The following is a 15640-nucleotide window of genomic DNA, read 5'->3' as shown; positions in this document are numbered from 1 at the left end:
GAAGCTTGCGGTCGTGACAATCTTGGTTGATGAATAGCACTACAGCTGAGTGGAAAGATATGCATTTTTGATTAGGGTTGAACTGCCCCTTTAAAATGCAACACGCACCTCACATGCAGGTTTGTGGTTCGACCATGCAAGGTGCCACCTGCCCATCAGGATTCGAACTAACCATTCATAGCAGGATGGAAGGACGACTCTGCTCCACCACTGAGCCACAGTCGCCCCAGCTGTCAAAGCCATATTTTCATCCCTGCAAAAAAGTGTCCTTGTAGTTTATTTCGTGGGACACACTGGGCAGTATGATCTCAGAAATAGAACTTCTTGAAAATCATTAAAAAAAGGTAAAATATATCATTTTTATTATTCATATGGAAATACAAAATTAAGAAACATGCATTGGTATAAATACAGTAGGATCAACATACAAATTACTTGTAAAAAAAACCCAAAAAGCAGCTCATGGAAGCTTCCACTGTAACAGTTCCTCTAGTTGGTGGAGAACCATGTGCTTGTCATGTATAAACATATTTGATCGTATTGTACTGAACAAAGAGAAGTCAAAGCAAAGTAACCACATATACATTAAACCACATGAACATGTACTTTTGGTCGATAAACAAAAAGCTACGCCAAGAGGCAAGATGATAAATGCATGAGTCATTCAGACGGAGTATGCTGTGAAATGTAAAAGCAGCTTTGGTGATCAATGTGGAAGAGTCACTTCAACTAAAACCATTGAATTAGTGGTAATAAAAGCAAAGCAATGAAAGCTAGTGGACCAAAGCAGCACGCTGATCAGTCAGTTTGGGTGACTAAACGCCTCGTAAGTGTGTGTACCATGGATTCTTTCTTCCCGACCACCTACGTGCTTCCACATCGGTATATATTTTCCTCACCAGAGACAGTTTGCCGTTATATATATATATATATAGATATAGATACATGTAGCTCTTAAAAATATAGATAATACGCATGTCAAAAATACTGTCGCATAAAAAAAAGCCACAAACTTTTTTGAGAAGTTCCGAGTTGATAATGGATCATGTCCTCACTATCGTCATCATCCAACTACAACCTAGAAGCAAAATGTACAAATACCACAATGTTGTGCCTCAGTAACAGTCATTATTCTTCATGCTCATTTAATAACCAACTCCTTACATTAGAAAACAACAAGCTTGATCCTCACCATGTTTCCATAGAGCTTCATTGCTGAGCCTGTGGTGACACTATTCTAAACCCCGGCACAGCAATCCATCCAAAAAAAAAAAAAGCCTGACAATCACCATTGAGTGCATAATTACACTCAAATTGAACTCTTTGATGTGATGGTGCAGCTTGGATTATTAGTGTTATACACCATGTAAGTAATAGCACCGTGGAGCTACATTAGAAGCTGGCAGTAAATAGATGTGCACGCAAAACAGGCACTTCTAAGCACACGCGTGTGTATAAATTCACACAATGATCATGTGATGCGTGTAACATCCATGCACACAGTTAAGACCTGAGAATGCCACAGTAATGATGCATGAAATTTGATGGAAAAAAGTTGAACATTTTAAAGTTTAAAATTTAAATTTAAATACATTTCCTAAACTACTTTTACTGAATGAATAATGCATTATTTATTCTGTACACAGAAAAAATTGTGTAAAATGATCAGAACACACTTCAAACCCATCTCAAAATAGATTACAAGCTCTTCCATGACGTGTTCAAATTGTTCAGGCTTTGTATGGCACTCAGCGTTTCCTAACACAACTACTGTTATGTATTCCTAGTTGATGTTGATAATGACATACCATAGAGCTCAAACTGGCTGACTCAGCATCACTGTATCAAATAGTATCTCCACATGAAAAATCTTTTCGTAAAAAGCTTCATATCGCTAAAAAAGGAGCTGCTGAGTCACAGTCTGCTCTCCTCTGAAGAGAAAGGGTTGTAAAAAGCTCATATCAAATATATATTCAACGTGTATGTCCTTTACACTTAGGCGACACCTTGAGGTACACCTGAACTCACTCCAAGGCACATCGGTGCACCAGAGCACATTTTAGATCTCCTGAAGCTTAGAACGTCTCTGGGATTGCATCAAAATTGTTCAAATTATTATCTTGTATCTGCCCACAATTTCACATATTACAAACTCTGCCCATCTTGCAAATAAGGCGGATAAAACGCAGCAAAAATGATCTTGAGTAACTCGGGGGCTGCTGTCTCTACACAACAGAAACCGTGTTCACTCTTCATAAAGATGAGAATGACGTCCATCCCAAAACTAAAAAAGGGAATAGAAAACTTAGTCACAGCCCATTGGCCCGTCCCGCTCCTTCACTACACCATGAACTGGGTGTAACCCTCGGCGCCGGTGACGATCACATCCATCCAGATCCTCATGGCCTCCGGAGAGGGAGCCACCATGTAGTAGACTCTGTCGTGAGTCTTCACACTGAAGGTCAGGGAGGGATTTGGGCTCTGAAGGGGAGGAGGCAACGAGAACAGTGGGAGGGAAAACGAGATGGGGAATGATGAGTGGGAGACAGGAAGAGGGAGACAGAATTACACATGAAGATACAAAATCACACTTTTCAGGACGGAAGTCATTTGCATGCATCGCTTTTGTAGCAAAAACATCTACACATACCTTATGTGCATTCTTCAAGTGGTCGTAATACACTTCTTCAATAGCTTGGAAGTAGATGACTCCTTTAAGCTTGGCTTCGTGCTTGTCTGCAGAAGACAACATGTGTGTAAATGTGCTGGAAGGTGTATTCATTCAGTATTGGTCTATATTTCAAATGCATTTAAATAGATCTGTAAAATACCTGTGTGTGTGTGTGTGGGCCTCTATCCATGTGGATGCTCTGTACACATTTGCATCTTTATGTGGTAGTCTGTGTGTGTGCACCTTGTGACCTACAGTACCTGAGTAGTAGGAGAGCGTGCGTCGGTTGCGGTCAAAGACGAACCAGCGCTTCTTCCAGGTTTTGATTTTGCCTCCCATTTTGATCAAGTAGCCCCGGCACGTCTTTTCAGAGATGGATAAGTGGAAGCATGTGTCGGTGCTGTGGCCCGCCGACTCAATGTGAGCTCGCAGGTCAAAGTCGTCCTTTCGCACCGGCAGGTACCGTGTTAGCGGCCGGGACTGGAGAGAAAAAGAGTGAGCGGGGAATTAGTTCAAGTGTATTTATAGCTGCTTTTGTGTTTAGATGTAAATTCATACGAATCATGCGGATGTAAATCACATGTGAGATGGATTAAAGATTCTTTCTTCTGCTGCCAACAGTTCATGGTCCAGGCGAAAGAAAAAAAAAAAAGATGATGGATGAGGCTCATGCTAAGAACTGTCAAGTTCAAAGGGCTCGTTTGGGTAAAATTACAGCCTGACAAAGCTTTTTTTTTTTTTTTTTTACAGTTGAGAGAAAGCTTTATTCATTCACTTTTTCATAACGCTTCACTGGTCTTTATGTGGTAGTCTGTGTGTGTGTGCACCTTGGGTCATACAGTTTGAGATGTGGGTCTACAGGTGATTAAACAACATGCTGTGCCAAAGAATAATCACACGTTAAGTAACATTTTCCAATGACAAAGTAACACAAATCTTTCAGGCAGCGGTTTAGTTTCTCTTCCGTACCTGTGCCCTCTGTTTTTCTCTCAGTTTCACCTCCCGGTCGATGAGTTTCTGGCGTCTGCTGGTCTCCTCCTGCAGTCGTTTCTCCAGGTCCTCCCGTCTTTTCCTCTCCTCATCCAGCGCCTGCTTTCGCACTTCCATCTCTTGCTCCTGAGGAACAATGGAAATTGTTCAATTGTCTAGTGAACGTACTGCTATGTGTCTTAATGTTTGGGGATTCATCACACAGCCAAATAAAGGGAAATGTGTGCTTATATACACATGGCCTGTCTCTACCAAGAAGAAAACAGTGAAACAAAGGATGGTTTTGTCTCATAGTGACCTTGTATTCTATTAGGCGGCTCTTCTCTGCCTGGGCTTCTCTCAGCAGACGCTCCATCTCCTCTAGCTTGGCCATATTTGAAGTACTGGCACTGCAGCAAACAAGCACATACAGCAAACATCAGAAATACTTGTTTTCATCACAAACAGTCAAGGAGAACAGGCTGCTCAAAAGGCCGTGTTCTTTCCCCTGCTGTGCTATCATCACCCTTTACCAACAAAGTTATGATCAATGAGAAACATTTCTAGATTGGTCATGCATGCTGAAAACCGAATTAGAATTAGGACCAGCTGCCCATCTGGCCCTTCAAACACGTTGTCGCATGAGCCAGCTAGAAATCAATGTGGCCAAGACAAAAGAATCAATTGTCTGTACAAAACAAGATCTGAGAATAGAGCCAGAGTCACTTGATGGCCAACATGGTGAAACTGTGGAAAACTTGAAATACCTCGGTACAGTTCTGGTGTGTATTTTCAAGAGACGCTCACTAGTGTACAAAACTATTGTTGAGTCTTTTAACTTGTCACCGTCCTGCTTGGTAAGGACACCTAAACTGTAGATCTAAGAATAAACTTCCTAGGAGTGTGTCAGTGGCATGCAAAATAGTTGGGAAACCCCAAAAGGGGGATGAGGAAGGATGAGGAAGAATCTCCTGGCAGAGTCCACCCTCTCTACAGCCAGTTTGAGCTCTGGGAAGCACTATGGAGCGGCTGTACTCAATCACTGGGCCGGGGCCCAATGGTGGGCCTCAGAGCTCCATCTAGTGGGCTGCAGAGGAACTGCAATATGGTTCGATTGAATTCAAATATCTGGGGGGGGGCTTTATTCTGTATGTCAAAAAAAATATTTCAAATAAACAATGTGTTCACCCCTGATGAAGACCTGTGTCGGTAGCAACGTGTTGCTCATTTGAAATACTTTTTGCCATGGAGAATAAAGGCATTTGATTTTCACATAAACCCTACACTGTGCCTTGGAGTTTTTTTTAATTTTTTTTAAAGAGACTTGGATTTTATATTCACAGGATGAATTAAGCACAGTACAACTGAAGGATCCAAAGAGCACCTGTATGTCATTACCACAAAGACCCAGCAGAAATTTCTACTGTATTGTCTTCACATATTTTATTTTCTATTCCGACTCCATTCAGTCTTTTCCATGTGTTGTTTCAGGAGTTACATTTACTGAGAATGTTTCTGAAAATAAGGCTCCACTCCCTGAGAATACTCCTGATTATTTACTGATTGTATTTGCCCCCTCTCACACACACACACAGGGCCAGAATGAAAATGGATACCCAGTGTTGATCTGTGATGATGTCACAACATTGTTAAGATGAATGGTACACATTAGACTCAGTCCAAACAAATCAGGAAGGAATGGCGGGTTAGAGAGAGAGAGAGAGAGAGAGAGAGAGAGAGAGAGCGAGAGGGGTAGGGTACCCCAAGTAACCCAAAAGAGAGAAAAAAAATCATTTGGAGGGAGGGTATGAAAAAATGAAGAAAAAATAAGAGAAAGCGGGGAAAAGAAAATGCTTTCCCGCTCGCATGTACTTTTTTCATAATCAGCCACCAGTTTTGTATAAAATATAATATTTTGCCATAATCTAAATTTTGGATGTGAATACAAAAAACATTTAGGTACAGATGAAAATTAAAATGCCATCCAACATAAAAAACGATGGGTAGACTTAATAAAATCTGTATCCGTGATTACATTTTGTGCCACATTTTCTTAGTGTACTACTTGCATTTAGACTCAAACTAATCTTCCAGTATTTATCCCATTTCCCTGTACTCGCATAAACATGAATCCGACCTCACTGTAACATCCATCCTTTCCTCTCTTCCTCCCATCCCCTTGCCATTTTCTTACCTCAATCGATGAGAGCGAATCACGCTCATGGTCATCATACACCAGCCCAGTTCTATCTATTCAAGTATTTGGATTACTTGAGAATAACTTTATTTCTCTTGCTCCAACAGTTGTATCTCCAGAAAACGGAACACATCACTGACAGACAGTTCTCTCATAAAACTTTTTTTTGTCCAACACTGATCCAGGTTTCAACACACGCGTCTTCCAATCCAACTGGAAACATACTGAGGATCACAGAGGCAGCCTGTCCCAGGAAAACTTGCAGAGGTCAATCTGCAAATGGTTTGGGGCTGTGCAAATTCTGTCTTCAGAAACAAGACCATACCATTCAGAGGAAGAAGAGGAGGGGAGACAAAAGACAGATGCGACCGCTGTAAAACGGCAAGAAGGAAAGCAAGCACACATGGGTTTAGCCCGGATGGGGGGGGGGGGGGGGACTAAATCACACTCATACTGGTTTGCTCAGTTCATCTGAACCTAAGACTGTGGACACACACACACACACACACACCTTCATGTTTTGCATCTTCCGTAACCTGACCCACAGAACACTAATCAAGTGTCCCCCTGAACTCACTCAGTTCTACACATCTGATTCTCCAAGGAAGGACCACGAAAGGCGGGAAACCTTTGCACCGCAGCTCCACATACTTTTTAAATTAACTCGCTTTCTGCTCTCTTTGTTGCCCCCCCCCCCCCCCCATTTCTACAGTCAACGTTCCATATTATGAACACATTATTGTGGTGTCGCGTTGTCACATTTCAACTTTTAAACAATTCACTTCTGTCTTCATCCGTCAAATTTCTCAAATCATTCTGAGAAAGTGACGAAAGTGACGAAAGTAGCAGTGAGTAATGTTCATACTTCACATAGAAATATTCAAGAAAAACACGAAAGTCAGAAACACTCAACCCTGACAGGCTTCATTGTTTTGTTTCTGCTCCTTCTATTGACGGCCACAGACATACTGTACATACACGTGCGTGTACACGCACACCATCTGGAGACACCTACCTGGAGACATTATCAGGTGAACAAGCAGAGATGCTGGTTTCAATGGAGTCCGTGCTATCCACGCTCATTGTGTCAAAGGCCTGGTTGTCACGGTACCCAAAGGCATCGAGGTAGACGTTGTTCTGGGATGCTGCTCGTGAGCCGGGCTGACCTGGAGACACACACACACACACACACACACACAAAAAGAGAAATAACAGCATTAGCATGGACTAACGTTATTTATTCTCCTTATGCACGTGTGCATTCTTGTGTAGTACCTGTCTCGGTCACTTCATCTGGCACCACCGTTTGCCCAGATGGCTTCAATTTTGGTTCACAATGCCCCGCCACTGTGAAACGCTCTTATGTGTTCAGGAGAAAAATTAATTCACGCCTTATTGGTGTAACTAATAAAAGTCCAGTGAATAAAAAACGTGTCCAAAAAGTAAGACTCCCAAACCAACAAACGGTCTGCAAAATGAGCGCAGCACAGCAGAGTCCTAAAAGTAGTTTAGGCCGTCCAAAGATGTCTGGAAAGGAATGAGATGTCCTCAGAAGTAGAAGGAGGAATGGCGACAATAATGATGGTGCAGATACTTTAAAGATAGACTAACTCAGCCTCTGGGTACAGGAAGAAGCACACGGAAAAAAAAACCTGATACCATCTGCCCCATGCAGCAGACCCACCCATCTGATGAGCCAGATCAAGGGACCGAAGGGACAGAGGGGCCAGATACCCACGTAGCAGTGTCCGGGAAAAACAACAGAAGAAATCTACTTCTAAGCAGCTTGTTTTGTCACAACCCTTTTACTAACTAACAGAATAATATCAAAGTCTTTTACTCAAACCGGTACCTCTGTTTTACTCCCCCACACACACACACAATACTCTACACCCTTGATGGAGCAGCCCTCCTCCACTTACATTCCTGCACTATCTCCACTGACACGTAAACAAATGAGAAACTTTGTGATCCAACGAAACACAACGGCGCGCATGCGCACAAACAAAAAGGGGAGATAGTCTTTGTAAGTGAAGTTACATGTACTCCCATGTACCCGTGCACTAACAAGCACTCTCTTTATCCGTACATATGGTTTCTAAGTAAGTGTGACAGCATACGTTTGTGTACCTTTATGCAGACGGCGGGATTCAGTGTCCTTGTTGGATATGGAGAAAATACTTGGGAGAATGCTGCCACAACTTGTGCTCTGTACCAGGGGATGATGGGCCTGAAAGAAAAACAAAGAGCAAGAAGAGACCAAACCTTTAACGTTTTAGTCATTAAAAACAAAATCTGGTTTGCATTTTTAAATGACACAATATCTATAATTATAATACACAACAGAATACAAAAAAACACAGAGAGCAAGCCAAAGTATGATATCAAATCATTTGTATTAATTGATGTCATTTATGCGTACATGTGCATCTATATTCATGTGTACCTTGGTTGGGAAGCTGCGTCCCAGTGTTGCACACATAAACTGGGGGGTCATGGTGGGGGTGGCTTTCTTCCTGGGTAATGTGTCACTTAGATGGGAACCGCCTTCTCTGTCAGACCTCTTCCTCTCTTCCAGCAAACGGAAATGCTGATAAAACACACACACACACGCACACACACACACACACACAGAGGGGAAGGGATGTACACAGTTAATTGACTATTGATTATGCGTCATATTCATTCAACCCAACGATGTGAATGAGCAAAATGATCCCATTTCATTTTAGGTCAAATAACACGGTCCCACTGCTTCAAGGAAAAGTAAGTTGCTGTGTGTGGGATATATTGTTCAATGTTGTACTTACACTTTTTTTTTTTTGTGAATAATATCAACAAAAAGACAATGTAGCAAACAACAATGCATACTCCAAGTCTTTCATCCATATTTATTCATTTCAGCCATATAAATAAATTCTAATTATTTCATACGAGTATGAGATGGGATTAGAGGGAGGATCAACTTCCTTAATTGTGCACTAAAACCAAATTTACCTGAACAATTATCAATGATTTACTATAATCAGCAGCAATCAATCAAAGCAACTGTGCAAACTGTGCGTCTGGTTTTGTGTTTGTCACGTAAAAACAGACAAACACAAAGTTGCTGATATATACACACACACACACACACACACACACACACTCGCATTACCTGCCTGTGTCGGTGGTGGTGTTTTTTGACAGGGAGGGGAGGTGGGGGAGAGTCAGGGAGGGGAGAGGGGTCTCTGTATGACACCATGTTCTCTGGCCAATGCACAGAGGGTGTTTTGGGGAGGGGACGGGGATAGAAGTGGGAAGAGGAAGAAGAGGAGGAAGAAGAGAGACAGTCGGCAGGTGAGGATGAATGGCAGAGCTTTGAAAAGAAGAAAGGATTATTGTCAGAAAAACTGAAACGGTGCAAAAGAAGGAAGGGAAATCGGGGAAAACACTTTCACACACACACACTTTGCATAATCTAAGTCTACTCGAGCCCTTAACACCACTACACACACCTCATCCTCCGGTGGTTTGGTGGTGTCCTCGTCAGGGGAGGAGTTTGCCTCGGACTCAGGAAAGGCATTGGCCAGAGTGGGGGCAAGGGCGGGTTTAGGGTCCGCCCCAAGCTGTGAGTAAAGCTTATTGATTTCACTGACTGTGACATAGCCCTGGAAAGTGTCATGTAGAGAAAGGGGGGGGGGGGGGAGAAGAGGCATAGCATGACGTGAGTCAGCCATATTCATGACAAACGTTTTAGGAGTTTAGTAGTTGTTAGAATGATGCAGAATTTGGTTGCAATTTTAGCAATTTCAAAGCAAAAATGGAACAACAAGTCTTGTGACTGGGAAGTAAGTTACTTAGACACAGTACGGGTAACATTCATTCAGTGGTTTACATACGACAACAGGCATTATAACAAGGTTACCTCGGTATTAATACATAAGTGAGTATAAGTTGGGCATAGAATTAATGAAAGAAGTCTCAATTTCCTGAAACCTACATTGCAGGGTCTTGCAGTTACAACGATATACCGTAAGGAGAACAACAGAATAAAGGAACAGGAAGGAAGGATGAAAAGAGAAAGGGAAATATTAGTGAAATAAGCCAAAAGTACCTCTGCATTCTTGAGAGAAATAGAGGAGAGGAGGGATGCGAGGGCGCACAAGTTGACTGGAGGAGGAGAAATTGCGGCAGAGGTGGTGTCACGGCAGCGATCACTAAAAGACTGACACACATCAGCCAGAGAGGCTGTTTCCTAGCAGAGAAGGAAACCCCACGATTATAAATGATGGAAGTCCTGCTCACTTGAAGAGCCTTAAGGAGTTCAAAGAGGAGGACTGTCGATCAAACCTACCTCCCTGAGAGTGAAACCTCGGCCACCAGTGAGGTCAGCGTATTTTCTTTCCAGCATGGTGAGGTTTTCTTTCTCCTAAAAGACAAAACAAGGAAACAAAAACAATGCTGAAAACAAAATTGGCTGCTTCTTGATTGCTTTTCATTCACACACACAGAGGCCCGGATGGCCACATGCAAACATGGATAACTTCGTACCCTTTGCAGCATTGCTTCGAGGGTGCTCCTCTCCTTCAAGAAGCTCTCCTTCTCTCGCTGAGCCTGCTGGGTAATCTGTGTTGCCTGCTTCTTCAGAGTCAACAGTCGTTCCTGAAAGAAAAACAAAACCAGCTTGTTACGTGTTTTTAGCCAAATCTACGAAAAATACATAAGTTGGCATGCTTTTCAAACCATCTTAAACAGAGATTCAGCTTGTTACCTTGCGAGTGACAGTGCTCCGCTGGTAGTCTGCGATGTCCCGGAGAAGCTGTTGCGTATGGGTCTCCTTCTCCTCGTCCTGCCTGCTCTCTCTCTCCAGTTGCTGAAACTCCAGGTCCTCAAAACGCTTCGACTCTGCATCGAGCACCTCACAGTCCTGACACACACACACACACACACACACACACACACACGAGAACACAGGTAAACAGGCAAGCCAAATGAAAACATGTGTTCAGGACAGCCTTAACTAGACATACCGTTATAGCACATACACTTGATAAAACATGCAAGATGCAGGTTAACAAAAAAAATGTGAGCGTGAATGCTTGTCTGTCTCCACGTGTCAGTCCTGTGATTGACAGGAAGCCTGTGAAGGGTGAACCTCTGCCTCTCACCCAATGTCAGCTGGGTTGGATAAATAATGGATGGATGGATGGATGAATGTAGGGCTGCACGATTATGGCCAAAATGATAATTAAAATAGTTTAAGGTGTAGCCTTAGATCGCATGTCCAAACGTTATATTTCTATAATAGCCAAACAGGACTTGAGATGCGATACACACTAACAGGATCAACCCTTCTGGTGGAATAAGGAGACATAGAACCCTAAAGAGTGAGACGGTGAGAAGAGAACAAGAACCAGGTAAAGATCAAAGGTGGCCGAGGGTTGGAGAGCAAGTTGGCTCGGGAAAGAAATTGTGTGCATATTCACATGCAAGTTCAAGTACGTGAGCGTCACGTGTCTCTTTCCAGAATATGGTCTGCATATGCTGCATGTGTGTCAATATGCGGTGTACGCATGCACAGCTGTTGTGTTTCCCACTGATGTGGAGTTCGTCGCTTGTCCGGTGTGATGTCTCTGCGTGGATCCATTGGTTTACACACTGAAGTACATATCTTCCTGTGCATGTGTTTGATGTAGTGATGTGTGTGTGTGTGTGTTCGTACTGACCCTGGCCAGCTGCTCCTGCAGGGGCTCCATGGTGGCCTCAGGGCAGCTGTCCAGCTGGGAGCGCTGCTCACACACAATCTGAGCCAACCTCTCTACTCTGCCCCTCTCTGCCTGTAGCAACTCGCACGCCTGGCATACACACATGTACACGACACAGAGACGCACAGACACGCCCGCACGCACATACATGTGCACGTTTGTTGATGTGCACGACAAACAAAAAGAAACGGAGACACACATCCACACGGGACAGAGAGAGAGGATGGCAGCGTTAGTGGGACTGGGGAGCCACAGTTAGTCACTACGGCAACCAGGTCAGCGAGATTAGCCTAGAGAGGGAGGGAGGGGAGGGCAAGCCGGAGAAACAACATCTCCCAAAGAGATGGAGGACTGGGGAGGTATCGAGTAGAAATGGAGATAGTATGATGAAGAGTGTCATGAGCTCTTTCTCCTGCCTTTTTATCCTCTGTTTGTTTGACTGATGGGATGATGGATGAGAAGGAATGGCTCAGTAGATCGACAGTCCTCTCTATAAACAACACCACATATACACGCGCCCAAAACCTGTACAAGCACTCAACTTCACGCTCGGCTATCTGATCGTTCCGTCTCTCCTTCCCTCTGTCTCACTCTGTATCGTGACGAGGTTTTGTAGCATATACAGTATCTACCAGCTGTGTGGTGCAAGGAAATTTGCCAACCAGGGTGGGACCCAATCCGACAGAGGGGAACGTCCAAATGCTAAACCAAAGCACGTACTCGCAAACGCCCACATATCGACAAATTCAATCCGTTTATGCACTCCTCACCCTGTCAATGTTACCATGTACTGGTAAAAGGGTAGACAGACACACACACACACACACACACACACACACGCACACACACACATGGTCGTCCCGCAGGAGTGTGTGTAAGACAGGATCACTTGGTGACCGCTATACCCTGGGCAGTATTAGCAGATATATATTTGGACCGGAGACAGCATGAGAGGGATTAACGCCTGCCGGTTCGTCACGTGACCCCTAAATGTATGAGAGTCTCAGAGCGGTGTGTGTATTTTCATAACCAAACATCATAGGAAGGGAAATGTTGCTTGTTACAAGCCACGTTTGGTGTACAACACTTGTGTTTCTCCCCGATGCACAATAATAATAATATCACTTTCCAGCCCTTCGGCAAAGAAATACAAACAACGTGCAGAAGAAGCATCATCAAACGGCGAGTCCGTTGACGAATGCTCTGTGCTCTTGGTCTCTGTGTCGGCCACTGTGACTCTTGTCTTGTCTCTCATTGTTTTACAATGAAGCACAGCCTGTTCGATACCTTTTCTTTTTCCCGCTGGGACTTGGTCTCCAGGTCAGCCATCTTGTTGTGAAGTGCTTCCAGAGCCTCTTTCTCCTGCTGGAGAGCAGCGACCTCCGACTCCTGCTCAGCCTCCACCAGCGCTCGCTCAAGCTCCACCTTGGATAAATGCACACCAGTAAGTAAGCCATTTGTAGTGACTTTGGGTTTATGCTTACCTGTATTAAAACCTGTATGCAACACTACCTAATAAAGTGTGAACATGTTACTGATATGTTCCTCATTTCTCTTTAGAAATAGGACTTCTAGACTGATTATTAAACCATGATTTGTTAAGATGGTCATTTTTGCCGCCCTTCGCTCCGTCTTCTCTTTACCTCTTGGGCAGATTCATTCATTTGGTTGTCCAGCTCTTTGATCTTTTGCTCCAGCTCCTCCATGTTGTTCAGCACCTGGATCCTCTCCTCTTCCACGCGCCTCACTTCCTCCTCTGAAGGCCTCACTTCCTGTCCGCGGCGACGAGCGGCTACATCTAGAGCCTGGTAACACCATCATTAACATTAACATTATCAAATTTGATCAGAGCCAATATTGGGGTTTCATGGTCATTGGGTGTAATAATGATCGCTGACACCAGCATTTAAATAATGAGGTGACATCAAGTGGAAATAGGGGCACCGACAGTATCTGTAACTGCAGAACAAGATAATCTATATCTTATATTATTGCTAAACAATGTTTTCTGAACACTTGTTGGTGGTGAAGCAGTGCTTCGCCTGGACACTGAAAATGTCTGTTCTTGTGAAGCAAAAAAAAAAAATGTGGGAAGACACAATCACACATACAAACACCAGCTGTCCATTCTGAATTTCTAACACTTAGCCTGCTCTAACCTAATAAATGGTCTGTAAATATCTGCCATCTGCGTACATGAAGGATGTGTAGGTTGATAGACTGCAACTGTAAATCCAGATGCTCTGCTGCTTAACTACAGAATGACACAGAATAACTATATAGAAATCTTATTCATCAACCTGTCTCTCTTGCTTTTTTATTTTATTTACACTGTAGCATTTAAGGGGAGCTATAAAATAATATTAAGAAGTATTTTCTCTTTAGTGTATAATCACCTTAGTACGTGTGGAGCGGGACAAACCAAACTGGCTCTAGATAGGGCCATTTGCTTTTGCAGCTGCTGATGTGATATTGTATGAGTGCGTATGAATGTGTAGAAACAAATCCCGTGTACCTGATTGGTCCTCTGTGCACGTGGAGAAGGTGAAGGGGCGAAGCTCCGCAGGCTGACGGTGGGGGATTCTGCCCTGTTGTCTCGGTGGCCGCTGCTGCGCCTCCGTCGTACCTGTAGGTCGTCATCATAGTAGCCGTTCTCCGATCCAAGGGAGGCCATGTGTCCGTTCCTCGTTGTTCCGTTAGTGGCTGAAGAGTCTGAAAAGACCGATGGTGCGTCGTCGTTGTCGTCGTCGTTGTCGTCGTTGAGTTGAAGCTTCTCGAGCTCCTGGTTGATCTTCTGGAGATCCGACACGGCTGAAGTGGTACTTGTAGCTGCGCCTCCTCCTCCATCTCTGGCAGACCGGCCCAGCTCCGAACACAGAGACAGGATGGTCTCTAGCCGCTGTCGCTCCTGAGATGAGCACGCACACGCACACGCACGCGCACGCACACACACACACACACACACACACACACACACACACACACACACACACACACACACACACACACACACACACACACACACACACACACACACACATATGAGTGCATGAGTTACAGTATATGCAGAAAATAACAAATGCAAAAGTCCCCACCACTTTTGAATCTACTGCATCTTAGACACAGAGTTTGGGGGTGCTACACAAACACAGTAAAACCATGTTATTACAAAAACGACATTGTATATAGAGCCCTATGGTGGTGCTGGATTACGAGGTGAGATATATCAAATGTGGAAAAACAGCACATGTTATTTCAGATCAGACCTAAATTCAAGTTCCATTTCTATGAGTCAGATGTTAACTCAACACCAGTAAACAACACATTTTGTGATACTGATTCTGACATGTTATCTCTTCGTATACATGCATGTGCGTTTTTGAAATTGGTTTACAGAAAAAGCATAAATTGAACGTTCTGTTATGTTCCAAACTAGAGAGAAGTCACAACAGCTCAGCTGGTATTACTTCTTTCCATCATGAAATCAAGTTTCCAATGCCAAGTTACCTGGGGAAGCATCGCAGGAGTGAATCGCTTCAGTTAAAATGTCCTTGTTCAGTCCAAAATACACTCCTGTTTTGTTTGTAATTTACATCCTCTACTGTCAAATTGTACAGTCTAGAAAGATCATTTCCTCTCGTTGGGAAATCTCTGGAGCGAGAGTTCCCTTTTCCACAGTTCTGTCTGCCCGAACACAGCTGTATGGGGAGCTACAGAGGCTGCAGAGAGTCAAAGTATACCCTGAGAGGCTTCTCTGGAGGGGGAAATATAAACCCACACAGCGAGCCCGTGTAAGTAATATCAGAGGCGGAAAGAAGGAGGTTAGAAATAAAACGAACGTGAGACAAAGGTGTGTGAATGTGTGCGCGTGTGTGAGTGAGAGATATATAGAGAGAGAGTAAGCTCATGAGAAGGTGGACAGCTGTCAACTATGATCGGAAGTGTGCACGAGAACAGACCATGAGTCCAAACACAGGAATGTGTGTGTGTGTGTGTGTGTACGGCCGCGGAGGAAACAAGACACTTTCCAGGGAAATGTGCTCTAGGAAGGAATCT

The 15640-nt window shown here is 43.8% G+C and overlaps 1 protein-coding gene across 2 annotated transcripts in view; it reads right to left on the bottom strand.

The window, feature by feature from the left end:
* Window positions 1-339: 339 nt before the first annotated feature.
* phldb2b (pleckstrin homology-like domain, family B, member 2b) overlaps window positions 340-15640 on the bottom strand; it is a 36846-nt gene continuing 21545 nt past the window's right edge. Inside the window, exons 9-23 of one of the 2 annotated variants that reach the window (XM_079292060.1) lie at window positions 14100-14492; window positions 13228-13389; window positions 12872-13009; window positions 11546-11674; window positions 10591-10746; window positions 10371-10481; window positions 10174-10248; window positions 8284-8427; window positions 7968-8067; window positions 6853-7003; window positions 3960-4050; window positions 3641-3787; window positions 2932-3151; window positions 2651-2736; window positions 340-2481 (exon numbers count right to left, since the gene is read on the bottom strand). In XM_079292060.1, the coding sequence (XP_079148186.1) occupies window positions 2341-2481; window positions 2651-2736; window positions 2932-3151; window positions 3641-3787; window positions 3960-4050; window positions 6853-7003; window positions 7968-8067; window positions 8284-8427; window positions 10174-10248; window positions 10371-10481; window positions 10591-10746; window positions 11546-11674; window positions 12872-13009; window positions 13228-13389; window positions 14100-14492 (2244 nt within the window). In that variant the 3' untranslated portion in view covers window positions 340-2340. The remainder of the gene's footprint in view (window positions 2482-2650; window positions 2737-2931; window positions 3152-3640; window positions 3788-3959; window positions 4051-6852; window positions 7004-7967; window positions 8068-8283; window positions 8428-10173; window positions 10249-10370; window positions 10482-10590; window positions 10747-11545; window positions 11675-12871; window positions 13010-13227; window positions 13390-14099; window positions 14493-15640) is intronic. The other variant, XM_079292061.1, reaches the window with a different exon arrangement.

This window comes from Melanostigma gelatinosum (genome assembly GCF_949748355.1).
Source record: "Melanostigma gelatinosum genome assembly, chromosome: 20".
Taxonomy (NCBI): domain Eukaryota; kingdom Metazoa; phylum Chordata; class Actinopteri; order Perciformes; family Zoarcidae; genus Melanostigma; species Melanostigma gelatinosum.
The sequence above is the reverse complement of the archived record's forward strand: the minus strand, read 5'-3'. Positions and strand labels throughout refer to the sequence as shown.